The sequence below is a fragment of the Colossoma macropomum genome, unplaced genomic scaffold (genome assembly GCF_904425465.1).
Source record: "Colossoma macropomum unplaced genomic scaffold, Colossoma_macropomum, whole genome shotgun sequence".
Lineage (NCBI taxonomy): Eukaryota > Metazoa > Chordata > Actinopteri > Characiformes > Serrasalmidae > Colossoma > Colossoma macropomum.
In genome coordinates this window covers 12,367,184-12,385,776 of record NW_023494805.1, presented here as the reverse complement: position 1 = coordinate 12,385,776, position 18,593 = coordinate 12,367,184, and the positions used below count along the sequence as shown (strand labels likewise).

At 36.9% G+C, this 18,593-nt stretch overlaps 1 protein-coding gene across 1 annotated transcript; it reads left to right on the top strand.

The window, feature by feature from the left end:
- The first annotated feature begins 3,193 nt into the window (after nt 1–3,193).
- LOC118826427 lies at nt 3,194–4,827 on the top strand. Its single transcript, XM_036597389.1, has 4 exons — nt 3,194–3,387; nt 3,508–3,855; nt 3,958–4,308; nt 4,643–4,827. Exons 1-4 carry the CDS (start codon nt 3,279–3,281, stop codon nt 4,780–4,782), a joined length of 948 nt encoding a protein of 315 aa, XP_036453282.1. The 5' UTR covers nt 3,194–3,278; the 3' UTR covers nt 4,783–4,827.
- Nucleotides 4,828–18,593: the final 13,766 nt, after the last annotated feature.

Below are 18,593 nucleotides of genomic sequence, written 5' to 3'. Positions count from 1 at the left end.
CCTGGCTGTCTGTTATGCACATAAATTCAAGCTGCCTTTTATTTAGTGTAACACACATTATCCCACATGCTTAATGTTCTAAGGTCAGTAACACTGTGTGTAGCTTGGCTGATTCTACTGTGTGCTGTGTCTTCAAGAGGAAAAGTACTTGTGCTGGTATCGATCCATCACCATGACAACATGTACAGCATCAAGAAACACTGATCTGAGAACCGTATAACCAAAGAACTGTGTTGAGATGTTTTAAAAATATGCACTGGAATTTGTAAAACCAGTTTGTGTTCAAATTTAATTTGTTAAATTGTTAAAATATTACAGTGCTGTTAAAGGTAACAGGTAATACTGAATTTAAAAAATGCATAAATAAATATAAATAAATACACATGTGCACACACACATATATGAAATGAGCAAACCGGTAATGTCAGTTTTGTGGTGTCAGTATAGAGTAAGACACAGGGGAGGCCATGATTCTGCTGTGAGAAGTGCTCTTCTATTAGACACCAGTAGAATAGGCACATACAAGGCTGTGTGTGGGGGAAATCACCACTAGCCGTAAGAGTCACCCTCACAGTAACCGACCCCCAACACAACACACCCACACCCCAGACACAATACACCACACATTTACCCCAACAAACACCATTTAAACACCATTAAAGTCCCCTTTGGGAGGGTGCGTGTCTATCATGAGCCTCTGCACGTGGCCTCTTACACGGCTATCTGTGCTTCTCGGAGGCAGCGCCAGCCAGTAGTGGGTCACTACAATATCCTCTCTTTGAATAGTTTGAAGTTGTTTCTGAAATAAATGACTGTAGTAGTTTTGGCCTTACTATTTTGTTAGCACTTGCATAAGAGGCCTCCCAGAATTTTAGTCACACACAAAAGATGCAAAAGCTAAATAAATAAATATATAAATAAATAAAATGTGAAACTCTGGTTACATTCAGAAAACATAATCTATGAATGTGTTTTAATGTCTTAATAACTATATAATAAATGACCATTGTACATCATCTACATAATAAATGACACTCATTTTACATCATCTTAAAACTGGAAAAAGTTCAAGAAACTTTCCATCAAATGTACAACAATGTAACAGATTTCAATGGTATTAAAATAAAAAATGATCAGTAAAGGAACTGATGTGTACCACATGCAAATAGTATCTCTGAATATCTGCATCTCACCACAACACAGTAGTGAGTTCCAGCATCAGAGAGGCTGAGGTTTCTCTTGGGGAGTTTGTAGACACAGCTCTGTGTAGGAGAATCAGTCTCAGAGCTTTTCTTACACTCATCACTCCTGTTTACATCCATCAGAGCAATCAAACACAGTCTCAGAACTTGTGAGAGAAACCACAGACAAATCAACAGGGACTATAAACGAGTTACAGAGTTCTGTAAGTAGACCAAAGGTACACCAGTCTACAGTGTATATAGGCCTAAATCAAACTGGCCTGATTGGAAAGCTGGCAAAAAGGGGCCATTACAACAATATAATATGACATCTAAAGTTTGCCAGAAAGCATGAGAGTGATCCAGCTAAGACATGAAAAAATATTTTGTAGTTAAACAAGACAATGATAATGTTTTTAATCTTAAGTTAAAGCTCAGTGTGCAGTGTGTAAATAAAACCACCCATACTTTAAGAGAATCACCCATACAGTGAAACATGTATTATCCTCATGGATCTTAGGGGTGGTGGAGCCTATCCCAGCGGTCACTGTGAGGAAGACAGGAAACACCCTGGTCGCCAGTCCATCACGGGGCAGACACACACACACACATTCACACCTTAGGGCTGTTTAGCATCTCCAGTTGGCCTGACTGCATGTCTTTGGACTGTGAGAGGAAACCCACACAGACACAGGGAGAACATGCAAACTCCACATATAACATAGTATAACATAGTGTAATACATATAAAGCAAAGTACTATGTAATTTGGGGTAATACAGTGTACAGTGTAATGTAGTAGATACAATTGCAGTGTGGAAGAGGCTTCTCAAAAACCTTGTACACTATGAAGCTAATGGAGCATTTGCCAGAGGAGAAGGCACAGGGCCGACATTAGGATGCATACATATCTTAGAACTGAGCAAAGTTAGTAAAGATGCTTTTTGAAACACTTCTTAGAGCCTGAGATCCTGAACAGTCAGGTTGCTATACACTTCTATGGTGCATTTGTGTAAGAAGACTAGGAACAAATTAGCTATGAAGGTGTTTTAAATAACCTTAGTAGCTACATAACAATGATACCCATGTTACATTATTTTATTATTTACATCAGAAATAAACTGACTACAATGACTATTTTTGATCTGCTTATTATTTTTATATATTTATTTCATTTAATCATTTTTGCTGATTAAAGCAGTGTCTAGTTCTGTGCATGTGTGTGTTTTTTCCAAGTACCTAATACATGTATGTAATCTAATATAAGCTGCCTTTTGTTTGCTTGTAATGTGAGTTTATTCTATGAATCTAACAGGTTGTTTTTCTGTGAGGGTTTTGTGTTCTGCCTCTATTGCTTTTCCTGACAGTGCAACCCACCTATTGCCTTACTTAGAGCAACTTCAAAGGAATGATCCTGAAATGACAGGGCCAGAAGGTAGCAGAGAACTGCAGGTAGAGTTTACACTCATCATAATCTTCATGTGTTAGTTCAGTGCAGTACCTTTCACAAACTTGATGCCTTTTGTTGCTTCTTTCATATTTCCACTGGAGTATTTGACCCTGTTTTAATAATAAACTGGATTATGTGTTCTATTTCAAATGCAGCTCAGTGAAATCATTATTGTCAGAGAAGGACCGCAGACACAAGGCACTCACTTCCCACATCATGAAAACATTCAAGAGGGTGGTCCTTAAACAGCACAGAATGTTGATCATGGACCACCAGGACGAAAAACTGCTTATTTCAAGTTGATTATTGCAAAGAAATGTGGTGGATCTTGGTTGTATTTAATCATGTTTATGTTCTGTCTTTGTGTGCTCTTACTAGCACAGTAAGTGGTGTGGATAAACCATGCCTGTAACCCAGCAGAGGTGATTTGCATATTAAGCTCTTTATTTATGCACACTGATGTGAGTGGTTGGTGCCCAGTTGAACTTTCTGTTACGGGAGCCAATCAGCTTCTGCCAGAGAGTTATAAAGGTGCTCTTGTGGAGGTTTAAGTACAGACTGATGCATGCGTCTCAAATGACTACTTCCTACAAAAACTGTAAGTGACGTCTTATAAAACTATACATATGTATAATATTAAATATATAAATGAATTCTAATGCTAATGCTTTTTATATTTTTCCTCAGGAGCCACATTACTTGAAGAGTTTGGCAATGATTGGATTTTATGTAACAGTTCTGCTCTTAACAGCATTAGGTAGTGCTTCAGCACTTTTTTCCCTTTGTTTCTTGAACACATGGACTGTAGTGTGTCATATAAAATATACAAAATATATAATAAGAGTTTCACATTTTCAACTGTTTATTTTTTTTTTAGGCAGCACATCAAAGGTAGACATTTCCTGTCTAAATGGACTGAAGGTCATTCAGGTCGGGGAAAATATTAGTCTGAATTGTTCTACTTCATATTCTTATGTGACAGCGATTGTCTGGTTCAAACAAACTCCAGGAGAAAAGGCTCTTCTTATTGCTTCTGCTTTTAGTTCTACTCCACAATATCACAATGATTTTGACAAGAGCGGCCGCTTTACTGCAGTGAGAGGAAAAAGCAGTTTTACTCTGAATATCTCAAATGCAGAACCATCTGATTCAGCTACATATTACTGTTCTCTTACATTATATGCAGATGTTGCATTATTAGGCTGCACAGTTTTAGTCCTCAAAGGTAGGTGCTCGTCTATTATAGTCTGCTTTCATTAAATACCATTAATTTTGAAGCAGTTTTTTTTTTCTGCATTTCTGCATTGTAACATTTTTCTCTCTTTAGGTTCATCTTCAAGTCTCTCTGCTGTTCTCCAGCCTCCTGTATCAGATCCTGTTGAATTGGGAGGAGATACAACTTTGCAGTGTTCAATACTCACAGATACGTCTGCAGGAGAACGCAGTGTGTACTGGTTCAGACATGGATCAGGAGAATCTCATCCAGGAATCATTTACACTCATGGAAACAGGAGTGATGAGTGTAAGAAAAGCTCTGAGACTGATTCTCCTACACAGAGCTGTGTCTACAAACTCCCCAAGAGAAACCTCAGCCTCTCTGATGCTGGAACTTACTACTGTGCTGTGCTCATGTGTGGAGAGATCATCTTTGGGAATGGAACTAAACTGGACGTCGTAGGTAAGAGAAGATATTTACAATCTATTTTAACAGCCTCAAGCCCAACCCAAAGCCAATGTAATTATCTCAGAATATCTGCCACACAGTAAAAGACAAATGTATGCGGATATACGATGTGAATCACCCATGATATGGAGATTCTTCTTTCGTTCAGCAGTGTTTGTATTTGTGGTGGTATGAAGTCACGAAGCCACTCATAACTGTTAACGTGATAATGTGAAATTCATATATTTTGATGGTTTTATTTTTTTCTCAAACAGTGGTTGTTTTCAATTCAGTTTTGTTTGCTTAATTAATCAGACATTTTGTTTCAATGATTTGTTGGTTGTTATAGAGAAAGGTGTGTTGGACCCAACTCTTCTGGTTTTAGCAGTGTCAAACATCATAACCACAGCTGTGGTTTTATTTCTGTGCAGAAAATTATACAACCACCATCATAAAGGTAGGATTTACACATATGAGACTGAGATATGATTGTTTAATGGTTTGCTAGTTTTTGTAATAATAATGTAATATGTTTGAGTGATTTACTTTTTACTTGTTGAAGGTGCTGCTGAAGATCACTCATTGCATATAAACCAGGTGATTTTTTCACTTTCTTTATGATCTTTTTTCTTTCTGTATATCTTGACAGACTCATATAATTGTTGACAACTTATTACTTATTTTATATATATATATATATATATATATATATATATATATATATATATATATGATGTAATACGGATATTTTAGTACATTTCTAGTATTCTCATAGCAATTATATCTGTGCATTTTGACATTATAAATCAGAAGTGTTTTTTTCTGTTACTGAATTGTGAGCACACTAGTATGCAAATGTTTGAACACCCCTGGTCAAATTCCACATTCTTTACAGTGAACAGAGAACACACTTAGATATGACATTTTTCTGCAAATTTTACAGCAAAATTTCTATTTATTTGATTAATTTAATTTAACATATTGGGAAAAAAAATTATAAATATAAAAAAATATAAATTAAATGTGCCATGAACTTTATTTTTTTTATTGTGTTTTTTTTAATATGTTAAATTCAACAAACAGACAGTAATTTTGTACTAAAATATGCAGAAGTAGAGAAATGTACAGAAGTGTGTTCTCTATAGAGGATGTGTAACTTATTTTCACTTAGAAAATCAACAGAATGTGTCACTTGCCAGAGATGCCCGTACTTTTGCATACAACTGATAGACACAGAATTTATAAATTTTGTATTCATATTTATTTAATTACCTCTTGGTGCCTTCAATATAGCATCGTTTTAAAACACTTAGACAACTAACAGTGAGAGCTAGTTGGGCTAAAGTCAACCTTTTGGCTGAATTGTTGGTATTAGTGCTGCAAACTAGATTAGTTGTAAATCTAGTTCAATAACTTGCTCAAATAATTTAAAAATGATTAAAAAAAAAGATTTTATTTGTTTGTGCCCTGCTCTACACTGTATCAGCCATTGCCGCTGCAAATTTTAAAGTGTGATTTATTCCACAGTCTGAAATGTTCTATTGCTCATCATGTATAACTGCTACATGTGTGTCTGTGTGGTCTGTCAGGCTGAAGACACTGACATCTTGAACTATGCAGCTCTAAGCTTTGCTCAGTCAAGAAGAAGCAGAACAAAGAACAGCAGTGATCAGCCTGTGTACGCACAGGTAAAGACCCATCAGTAGAAACAACATCAGAGTTACAATCAAACCTGGAAATCTACTGTCATCATAACTACTCTGTAAACAGTGTTCATTTCACACAGGTTGATGTAGAATATTATTATTACTGTAAATTATGTATGTGTTACTTTTCCCATTTGTGAATACAGCATTTTATTTCATCCAGTTGTATGCTGCTAAATGATTTTCATAAGTTGAGCGTATTTTATTTAATTTTAAGTGTATTTTTTAATAATGTTTTAAAATATTAAAATTTGCTGACATTACCCAATGTTTCTGAAACATGTAGCCAGGTTGTTATTCCACTCATCAGGCTTGCTTTAGGACACTTTACTATTGAAGCTCTGTGACCGCATTGATTGTTTTTAACTATATATATATATATATATTACACATGACATAAATATTGGTTTATGGTAACACATGGATGTCCATAAAAATAACGAGGGAGAAACTATAATTCATTAATGTATGCAGAAATTATAAAGGCGTGCAGTCAAGTTTAATTGCTGGCAGGATATCCGAATTGAGTTGAAATATTAATTGGTTTAAATACAACAGTAAAAATAACAAATAACATTTAAAAAATAAGTCTGTTGTTTTACAGTTGGTTTGAGATAAAGTTTTACCACCATCATCGCATTGGAGGGTATAACATCTGACACATTATGCAATATTTTATCTTTGATCTAGTTTTTGGCTCTGTTTTTGTTTTTTTCAGATTTTCCACAATTTTACATCATCAACATTACATATAAAAACTCCGAAGACTCATTTAGGTTCATTGATCATTTTGGAAAGTAAATAAAATGATTATATTTGTTTTGTGGACATTGCGACTCCTGGTTCCCATCACAACCACTGTAAAGAAATCTGAGTTGGTAATTTTCTGCACAATGAAGCATTTTGCATCAAACCACTCTGACTCACTTTGTTTACATCTCACAGATTTCATTTTTCAGATATGTTGAAAATTCTGTGAAATATGTATATTTGATCTTACTTACAAAATCACGTTTAGATCTGTTTCCAAGGATTATCACTTAGTCAGTGGTGCAACACACTGAAATAAAGGACAATAAAGCATGTTCAATGGTTATTATACTCAGTATTCCTCATCATAGATACAGAGAGGGCAAAAGGTTTGAACACTCTTCTCAGATTTGAAAATAAGAGATTTCCTCAAAGATATCTAATGTGACAGTATTGTGGTGTGATAATGATAATGTGGTGTAATAAATGCACATGTTTAATGTTCCAAGGTCAGTAACACTATGTGTAGCTTTCCTGATTTTACTGTGGGCTGTTTCTGCAAGAGGAAAAGTACTAGTGCTGATATCGATCCATCACCATGACAACATGTACAGCATCAAGAAACACTGATTTGACAACTGTATAACAAAAGCACTGTATTGAGATGTTTGAAAAATATGAGCTAGTATTTGTAATACTGGATTGTGGTCAAATTTAATTTCAATTGTTATGATATTATGGTGCTGTTAAAGGTGACAGGTAATAATGAATTTGAAAAATTGATGAATAAAACAATTCAAATAAACACACATGCACACACCCACACACACACACATGAACAAATAAGCAATGTCATTATTGTGGCATCAGCATAGATTAAGACACGGTAGGCCATGATTCTGCTGTGCTCTTTTATACAAAGCACTAAACTCATGGGGAAATCACCACTAGCCATAGGCTTCACCCTCACGTTGGTTGGTAACCAACCCCCAAAACAAAACAACTCACTCCCCCAGACATATATACCACAAATAACACACAACACATATTTACACCAACAAACAACACTTAAATAACAAGTCCCTTTTTGGGAGGGTGCGTGCCTAACATGAGCCTCTGCACATGGCCTCCAGTCCTGAGCTTCTCAGAGGCAGCACCAGCCAGTTGCAGGTCATTACAACATTATGTGTTTGCAATTGTTTGAAGTTGTTTCTGAAATAAAGGACTGTATTAGTTTTAGCCTTACTTTTTAGTTAGCACTAGCATAATAGACCTCCCAGAATTGTAGTCAGACACAAAAGATACCAAAGCTAAATAAATAAATACATGAATGCATAAATAAATAAATGAATGTGAAATTTTCTGGTTAAATTGTGTTTTAATGACTACATAATTCTTAATAAGTACATAATAAGGGTACCACATCCAAATAATATCTCTCCATACATGCATGTCACCACAGCACAGTAGTAAGTTCCAGCATCAGAGAGGCTGAGGTTTCTCTTGGGGAGTTTGTAGACACAGCTCTGTGTAGGAGAATCAGTCTCAGAGCGTCTCTTACACTCATCACTCCTGTTTCCATGAGTGTAAATGATTCCTGGATGAGATTCTCCTGATCCATGTCTGAACCAGTACACACTGTGTTCTCCTGGATGAACTGGGTCTAACATAAGCTACTGGAGAACCTTGTGCTTTGTCAGGGATGCAGCTCAAACAATAAATCATGTTTAATGGTTATTATGCTCAGAATTCACCATTATTCATATTGAGAGGTTTGAACGTTTGGACATTCTTCTTAGCCTTGAAAATAAGACGATTTCCTCAAGGTTATCAAATGTGACAATGATGCCTCTTGGATCAAAGACACTGTGTTATATATAATATAAATATCAACTTTTCATTGAACATGATTGATTTCTACCTGTGAACCATTCATGTAACTTCTGCATTTTCTAAACGTATTTATATAGGTAGGTAGATAGATAGATAGATAGATAGATAGATAGATAGATAGATAGATAGATAGATAGATAGATAGATAGATAGATAGATAAATTCATTCTGTTTCATGATCATTGGTCAAGCTGTGAGCCTGAGGGCAAGGCATATTAATTTGGATTTGAGCAAAATAATAGAAAATTATATCTCTCTCAGTGAGCAGTGTGTTCAGTGACCGAAAGGTGGAAGCTGTATCACAGCAATCAAACACAGTCTCATAATTTGAGAGAAACCACAGACAAATTAACAGTCACTATAAACAAGTTACACAGTTCATTGGCTGTAAGAGGACTAAAAGTGAACTGGTCTATATGTTTATTGTCATTCCAGTGTATTATAGTCTAATACCATATGCACATGTAAACAGTAAAACACACACTTTATCTAAGCCGCTTATTCTCCTAGATCACAGAGGGTTGCTGGAGCCTATTCTGTCACTGGGCGGAAGGGAGGAAACACCCTGGAGAGGTCGCCAGTCCATCACAGGGCAGACACTCAAACATATACACATTCACACCTAGGTGAAATTCACCTGACTGCATGTCTTTGGACTGTGGGAGGAAACCGGAGCACCCAGAGGACACCCACACAGACACAGGGAGAACATGCAAACTCCACACAGAAAGGACCCTGGTCACCCATCCAGGGAATCAAACCCAGGCCCTTCTTCTTAAAAAGGTGTTTTAACTGAACTTAATATCTACATAATTTTTAAGACACGAAATGATTATTTTTGTTACACTTGTTATTTTTTTTTAATTATTTAATTTAATAATTTTTGTTGACTAAGCAGTGTCTAGTGTTGCGCGTGTTTGTATTTGGGTGTGTGTTTATTCAAGTGGCTAATGCATGTATCTCATAATGCATGTATCTCATATTTCCACTGGAGTATTTGACATTGTACTAATAGGATTATTGAGATCATATACATTATATATTATTTATTATATATTATATAGGATAATTTGGAATACATTTACTATTTCAAATACAAACATGGAAAATAGAATGCAGCAGTGAACACTCAGTGAAATCATTAGTGTCAGCATTTTCTGCACATTAAAAAGAGCACCCAGCTCTGAGAAGGACTGCAGACACACGGTCCTTGTTGCTTCTTTCATATTTCCACTGGAGTATTTGACCCTGTTTTAATAATACATTGGATTATGTGTTCTATTTCAAATGCAGCTCAGTGAAATCATTATTGTCAGAGAAGGACCCCAAATACAAGGCACTCACTTCCCATATCATGAAAACATTCAAGAGGGTGGTCCTTACACAGCACAGAACGTTGATCATGGACCACCAGGACTAAAAACTGCTTATTTCAAGTTGATTATTGCAAAGAAATGTGGTGGATCTTGGCTGTATTTAACCATGTTTATGTTCTGTCTTTGTGTGCTCTTACTAGCACAGTAAGTGGTGTGGATAAACCATGCCTGTAACCCAGCAGTAGTGATTTGCATATTAAGCTCTTTATTTATGCACACTGATGTGAGTGGTTGGTGCCCAGTTGAACTTTCTGTTACGGGAGCCAATCAGCTTCTGCCAGAGAGTTATAAAGGTGCTCTTGTGGAGGTTTAAGTACAGACTGATGCATGCGTCTCAAATGACTACTTCCTACAAAAACTGTAAGTGACGTCTTATAAAACTACACATATGTATAATATTAAATATATAAATGAATTCTAATGCTAATGCGTTTTATATTTTTCCTCAGGAGTCACATTACTTGAAGAGTTTGGCAATGATTGGATTTTATGTAACAGTTCTGCTCTTAACAGCATTAGGTAGTGCTTCAGCACTTTTTTTCCCTTTGTTGTTCAAACGCATGGACTGTAGTGTGTCATATAAAATATACAGAAAATATAATAGAGTTTCACATTTTCAACTGTTTTTTTTTTTAGGCAGCACATCAAAGGTAGACATTTCCTGTCTAAATGGACTGAAGGTCATTCAGGACGGGGAAAATATTAGTCTGAATTGTTCTACTTCATACTCTTATGTGACAGCGATTGTCTGGTTCAAACAAACTCCAGGAGAAAAGGCTCTTCTCATTGCTTCTGCTTTTAGTTCTACTCCACAATATCACAATGATTTTGACAAGAGCGGCCGCTTTACTGCAGTGAGAGGACAAAGCAGTTTTACTCTGCATATCTCAAATGCAGAACCATCTGATTCAGCTACATATTACTGTTCTCTTATATCATATGCAGATGTTGCATTATTAGACTGCACAGTTTTAGTCCTCAAAGGTAGGTGCTCGTCTACTACAGTCTGCTTTCATTAAATACCATTAATTTTGAAGCAATTTTTTTATCAGCATTTCTGAGTTGTAGCATTTTCCTCTCTTTAGGTTCATCTTCAAGTCTCTCTGCTGTTCTCCAGCCTCCTGTATCAGATCCTGTTGAACTGGGAGGAGATACAACTTTGCAGTGTTCAATACTCACAGATGCGTCTTCAGGAGAACGCAGTGTGTACTGGTTCAGACATGGATCAGGAGAATCTCATCCAGGAATCATTTACACTCATGGAAACAGGAGTGATGAGTGTAAGAGACAGCTCTGAGACTGATTCTCCTACACAGAGCTGTGTCTACAAACTCCCCAAGAGAAACCTCAGCCTCTCTGATGCTGGAACTTACTACTGTGCTGTGCTCATGTGTGGAGAGATCATCTTTGGGAACGGAACTAAACTGGAGTTTGTAGGTAAGAGCAGATATTTCCAATCCATTTAATAGCCTCAGTCATGCAGTCTTGAAGCCATTCATAGCTGTTAATGTGATAATGTGAAATTCTTGTATTTTGGTGGTTTTATTTTTTCTCAAACAGTGGATGTTTTTAAATCAGATTTTTGTTTGTTTAATTAATCAGAAATTTATTTAATTGATTAAATGATGTCGTGATCATTTTAGAGAAAGATGTGTTGGACCCAACTCTTCTGGTTTTAGCAGTGTCAAACATCATATCCATAGCTGTGGTTTTATTTCTGTGCAGAAAATTACACAAACACCATCATAAAGGTAGGATTTACACATATGAGACTAAGATATGATTGTTAAATTCATATTTCTGTTGAATGTGTTTTGCTCATTTTTGTTATAATAATGTAATTTGAGTGATTTACTTTTTATTTGTTGAAGATGCTGCTGAAGATCACACATTGCATGTAAATCAGGTGATTTTTTTTCACTTTTCTATCTTTCTTTTTTCTGTATATCTTGACAGACTCACTGACAATTGACTATATAATTAATACTAACATTAGAAAGTGTAACAGTTTTAAATTGTTACATGTGAAATGTTTAATCTTCAGAACTAGTATTGCGTTCAAATATATCATTGATATTTCATTAAATTTCTAATATTCTCATAGCTGTTTTATCTGTGAATGTTGACATCATAAATCAGAAGCACTTTTTCTGTTACTGAATTTGTGAGCACGGTCATATGCAAAGGTTTGAACACACCCTGGTCAAATTTCACATCCTCTATAGAAAACTAAGAACACACTTAGATATGGCTTTTTTTGCAAAATTTAGAGCACAATTTTGATTTATTTGCTGAATTTAATTAAACATATTGGAAAAACAGATAAATTTAAAGAATACAACGTATGAAATGCACCATGAATTTTATTTTTTCAGTTGTTTTTTTATATGTTAAATTCAACAAACAAACAGTAATTTTGTAGTAAAATATGCAGAAGTAGAGAAATGTGCATAAGTGTGTTCTCTATAAACGATGTGTAACTTATTTTCATTTAGAAAATCAACAGGACGTGTCACTTGCCAGAGATGCCTGTACGTTTGCATACGAGTGAATTCATACTGTTATATTTAGATTACCTCTTTGTGCCTGCTATATAGCATATTTTAAAGCATGAAACTCACAGCAAGAGCTAGTCAGGCCAAAGTCAAACATTTTGGCTGAATTGTTGATAAAAAGTAAGTGCTGGAAACTAGATTACTTTTAAAAAAAGAAGTCTTGCTCAAATAATTTTGAAAATGATCAAGCAAAAACCAAAAAGTGTTTTTTTGTGCCCTGCTCTACACTATATCACTCATTCCAGTTAAAAATACTGACGTCTGATTTATTCCACAGTCTGAAATGTTTAATTGTTCATCATGTATAACTGCTACATGTGTGTTTGTGTGGCCTGTCAGGCTGAAGACGCTGACACCTTGAACTACGCAGCTCTAAGCTTTGCTCCGTCTTCCTCCTCAAGAAGAAGCAGAACAAAGAACAGCAGTGATCAGCCTGTGTACGCACAGGTAAAGACCCATCAGTAGAAACAACATCAGAGTTACAATCAAACCTGGAAAACTACTGTCATCATTAATACTCAGTAAGCAGTGTTCATTTCACACAGGTTGATGGAGAATATTATTACTACTGTAAATTATTGTTGTTGTGAATAAAGAATTTTATTTTATCCAGCTTTATGCTGCTGAAATGCTTGTTATAAGTTAACGAAGTTTTATTCTATTTTAAATATATGTATTAATAATAATTAAAACATTAAAATTCCCTTAATTCACCTACTGCCTCTGAAACAAGTGTGTGGCCAGGCTGTTATTCCACTCGTCAGGCTTGCTTTAGGAAACTTTACTATAAAAGCTCTGTGACTGCATTGATTGTTTTTAACTGTTTTTATGTTTTATATATAGTTTTATTATGCAGCTTATATATATATATATATATATATATATATATATAATATATATATATATATATATATATTTAGTTTTACTATATGGCAGATATTCTAAAGTATTTCCATTATATCTGAGTTGAGCTTGAAACTGTTAAAACAGATAAACACAATAAAGACAATAAAGCGTGTTCAATGGTTATTATGCTCAGTATTCCTCATCATAGATACAGAGAGGTCTAACTGTTTGAACACTCTTCTCAGCTTTGAAAATAAGATATTTCCTCAAAGATATCTAATGTGACAGTGTTGTGGTATGATAACAGTCTACTGGCTCAAAGATTCAGTGTTATATATACATAAACCATTCAAGTAACAACCCTATTTTCTAAACAATAAAAAAATAGAAAACCACAATTATTTGTGAAGTACAGGTTTGGAAAATAATCTCTGTTCAGACACCAGAAAGCAGAAGCTGCATCAGAGCAAATTGCAGTGTGCAGTTTCAAAACTATTCTTGTGAGAGAAGCTACAGACAGATCACCGGTCACTTTGAAGGAGTTACAGAGTTCATTGGCTGTAAGTGGACTAAAGGTGCATGGGCCTACAATTTTTTTTTATGATCTCACATCATGTTACATGAGGACTGTGCAGCATCACAATAGCAGCACACTAACCATGCTGCTGGGAATACATATATGCACATATGTATTTTAAATGTTTATTTTGTTTTATTTTAGTTTTTGAAAGAGCATTTTTGAATGTTCTGACCGAGCTGTAAAGTCTGGGGCTTATGATATGCAAAACTAAAATCTGATTATTTAAGTTGTTCTAGAAACAAACTGACTGAATCAAATTGTTCTATATGGTATGATAGCTTAATGTAAATCGAATTTGTTATTTTTTAGAAGAAAGGTTACTGTGCTGACCTGCACAGGTTGTATAAAGACAATAGCATACCGACTTGCAATGCATTTTCCAAACACACTGTCTCACTATGGCATGATAAAAGGTTATAACCTATTGCTTACAGCAGTACAGTCATTCTGCATATTCCAATACGCTACTGTGGTAAAAACAACACCAAAACAAGATGTGCAGACATTAACAAAAACACAGCTTAATATAAACCCAACAACCAATGGAAGAGTTCCTTATAAAGCATGTGTCCACTCTTGATAAGCATGTTTACCCCAATGAAGATGAAGATGAAAGACACCAGCAAACTTAAATATCCAAACTCTGCCAACCAGCCTAAGCTAAAGCATACTGCCAGCGCGGTCGTGTATTTTTTTATCCATTATATTCAGCTTTGAAGTAGACAATTTAAATATCATTGCAGGTAACAGCACCACAACTTTTCCTTGACTTTTATGATATTTTGATATTTTTATTTGTGTTTGGCTTTGAAAATGGCCATCCTCTACTCTGTCAAAGTTTCAGGTCTCACTTTTACAGATCTTCCAAACACAAGATGCTCAATGTAAGGCCGAAGTAATGGAGGATAGCTGAATGGCTGCTAAGCAGTGGTTGGGGTAGAAAATAAAGAGGATGTTTAGGAATGATTTGGAGAGCGTCAAGACTGTGACTGACTGTTAGGTTAAAATTAGTTCAATTTTCCAAGGGACATTTTCCATTGTGCTCCTGGTTGTAGTAGACTCCAGCTATCTCTTCAGAGTTGGTGATGTTAAGGCCTTTGGATGCCACAGTTGATGGAGGAGCTCTTGCTGCCTCTGCCTTTGGACAGGTTCTTGTAAAGTCAATCTCCCAGTCAAATATAGGAGCTGTGAAACTTAGGCAAATGCCTCATTTTTTTTGTTTGAGATGAAGTTTTCCACTGCAAAGAAATCTTCTCAGGCCAGTAATATCCTGGAAGGACCTAAAAAGGAGAGCATTTTTGACTATTACCTGTTCTGAGCATGGAGAATAGTTGGAAATGCCTTTAGAATCCTGGCTGCACAATGGAGGATATACCACTGGGTCATTGGTGTGAAACCAGAAAATGTGGACGCAGTAGTGAAAGCAACAGTCATTGTGCACAATGTCTTCAGGTTGACCACCACATCCAAGGTTTCCCTTGGAAGGCCAGGGAATGCCCAATCTCCTACAGCAATTTCCAGAGTCAGCAGCAACAACTCTCCCAGGTGACCCTTGCTGTTCAAGAAAGCAGATTCTCTGAAAAGTGCCAAACCATTGTTTCTTCTTTGTTTGTTTGTTTTCTTCTTATGTTCAATTGCAGAAATCCAATTATCACTAATTCAATTTTAAGAAGGATCAGTATCAGTAATGTATGCGTATCAAAACCTCTGTTGTTAACTTTAATTTAAAAGGCTACTTAACACTATATAAATGGCTACTATTATTAACAATTTAGTAATAAATGAAAACCACATACAAACCTATTTAAAAACCTTTATTTGAATTACTGAACAGGTTTAAGTAACACAGAAATGGTTCATTATCTGAGTAATCCGTGGTCTTTTTATAGTGTGTGTTAGCAACAAAACCAGTCCTTAAGTCCTTAAATCTGTAACCAGCTGAAAGTTATGTGTGTATATATTTGAACATATTTAAAAAGGTCAACATGAACTCATGCTGTTGGGCTGTGTATACAAGCCAATACTGTCTGGTAAGCACAACATAGAACATATAAATTCTTGTTGTGTTAACATGTGTTTAGAAAAAAACACTATGTTTTTGAAAATTCAGTATCTCTATATAATAGGGTCATTATTGGTGGCTCTGGGGCACTCTCCGTAGCACCAGGTGGCGCCATCTAATTGGCCAGCGGCTCTGGGACACTCTCTGGAGCGGCAGGTAGCGCTGTTGACTCATGCTGGTTGTTCATGCTGGCAGTGCCGGGTAGTCTTCCGGGACATTAGGCAGAGCTGTCATCGATAGCAGTTCTATGACACCTGGCAGCACTGATGATGCTGACAATAGCACTGGTGTTGGCTCAGAGGTGCTCTCTGGAGCCCCCAGCAGTGCCCAGGTGTCAGACTATAGCAGCTATTCTGGCCAGGGAGAGTCTTCATCCTCCACCATATTCATGCTTTTTCCAAGCCCACCTCCCTGCCCCTATGAACCTGGCCCAGGAGAGAAACAATGGGGCTCAGTATCAGGTGTGGGCCAGGGACATGACAGGAGGGGGCGGGACTCCGAAGAAGGAGACACCAAGTCTGGCCAGACATGGGCAGGGTCTTTCACTGTCCACAATGGGACTGAATGAAAAACCTGAATTCAATGATTAAGAGGTATGTCCCAATACTTTAGTCTATTGAAATGCTTTTATACCTGTGGAGGAGTGGTGGATAGAATTTTGGCAGTACACTGCCCATTGGAGAACTTGGGCCCAATTACTTGACTGGTCATGCCAGCAGCCCTGCGGAATGAGGATCAGTGAAGAGGATGAGGATGAGGATCAGTGAAGAGGATGAGGATCAGTGAAGAGGCCTAGGTTTTACTAAAGTCTTCTAACTGATCATGATATACAGGGAGTATGTGAGGTTGTTGCAGGACCTGAATGCTCTCAACTGAGGTAGAAGCACAAGGAAATTTGAGACATGTTTTCATGCATTGAGCCAAGGCCAAGAAACAGAGGGGTAATGGAGCTTCAGCCAGGAAACTCCTAAAATAAGTTTGTGTAGTATCGCTTGATGCATTGCACCTACAGTGAGGGTCAGTAATGTGCATCACAGAACTCTTTCTGACTGGTTGGCAATTAGCCTGGATGGTATTAAGAGAGCTTAATGGGTGACACGATATGTGTAGGCTTCTCACAATCAAAGCCCCTCATCAATGAAGTTGCCAACAGCTCCATAATCTATAGGGCTGAAGATTTAGAGCAGTGGAGTGTAACAGGAACAGTGTTTGGTCCGGCTCAGATGTCCAGACTCCAGTCCTTGTGGCACTGCAGATTTCAGCACACTGCCTGATTAAACCCACCTGACTCAGCTCAGCAGCTAATTAGCAACACCTTCATGGACTGACTTCAGAGCTAGATGAGGGTGAATGCTGATTTCTGCAGCACTTTGGCCCAGAAGGTCCCCAGTTTGACATGCCTAGTCTAGCTGCTAGTGAAGACAGAGGAAGACGTACATCAGAGGTGGGCCTCACTGGGTACTGTCCTCTCAGTCTGCCTGCCAGACACTGTTCAATTTGGTTGGTAAGACCCCCACAGTAAAGACAGTATAGGCCCAATTGTCTGTGCCTACGTCTCTCACTAGAGGGCAGGTGAGTCATGTGCAGCTGCATAGGCTCAGACATAGGCTTGGTTTAAGGCAAACGGGAACTGGCGGGCAAGCAGCGTGTTGTCTTTACCGAAATTATCAAGATAAATGACCATGCAAATTGGTTCATCAAGGGATAACTTATCATCTGCATGCTAGTTCCTTCTGAATGTCCTCCTGGAGTCGCTTTTCAAAAAGGGTCGTGATGGCATGTTTATTCCTGCTATTCACGGCAGCAACAGTATTAAAATGCAAAGTGTAATCTGCAGCAGTTCTTTTTCCCTGACAAATCATCAAATAATCTTTCACCCTCCTTACCTTCTTACCTGCTTAATACACACAGGGTTATCAAGTACTTCATTGAATAGGGAGCAAAAAGTGCTCATATGAAGCATTCTCTTCACCCCCCTTCTCCCAGTTAGCAGTGGCCCATTCTAGGGCTCTCCCAGACTGTGGCAATAGGTGAGTGAAAGGGACCACTACAGTAAAAATTCCTTTAATTTGGTGGTTGTGCCATCAACTTTTTCTGGAAGAGCCAGTTTACCTTCTGTGTGACTGGGATTAAACGAATGAGATGGTGACATGCCCTCAGGGGATCTATTAAAATCAAAGGCTAATGAGTAACAGATGTGTGTGCATGTCAGCGACAGAAAGTGGATCAATAGGTCAGTGATGCTGAGCACATGAGAGTGGATGAAGGTGGAGCTTAAGTTGTCACTTTAATTTCTCCAGTCTAAACTGCTCAGTTCAAGTTAATTATTGCAAAGAAATGCAGTGGGCCTCAGCTGTATTTTATCATATTTGTATGGTCTTTTTTGTGTGCTTACTAATAAAGTAAATTAAAAATGAAATTACCACCACATTTTGTCAACTATTTGTCAATTATTGTCTACAGTATAGTAGTAAAAATATTTGAAGAGAACATCTGTAACAGACATTTACATTTTTCATTTTGAGAAGTTTA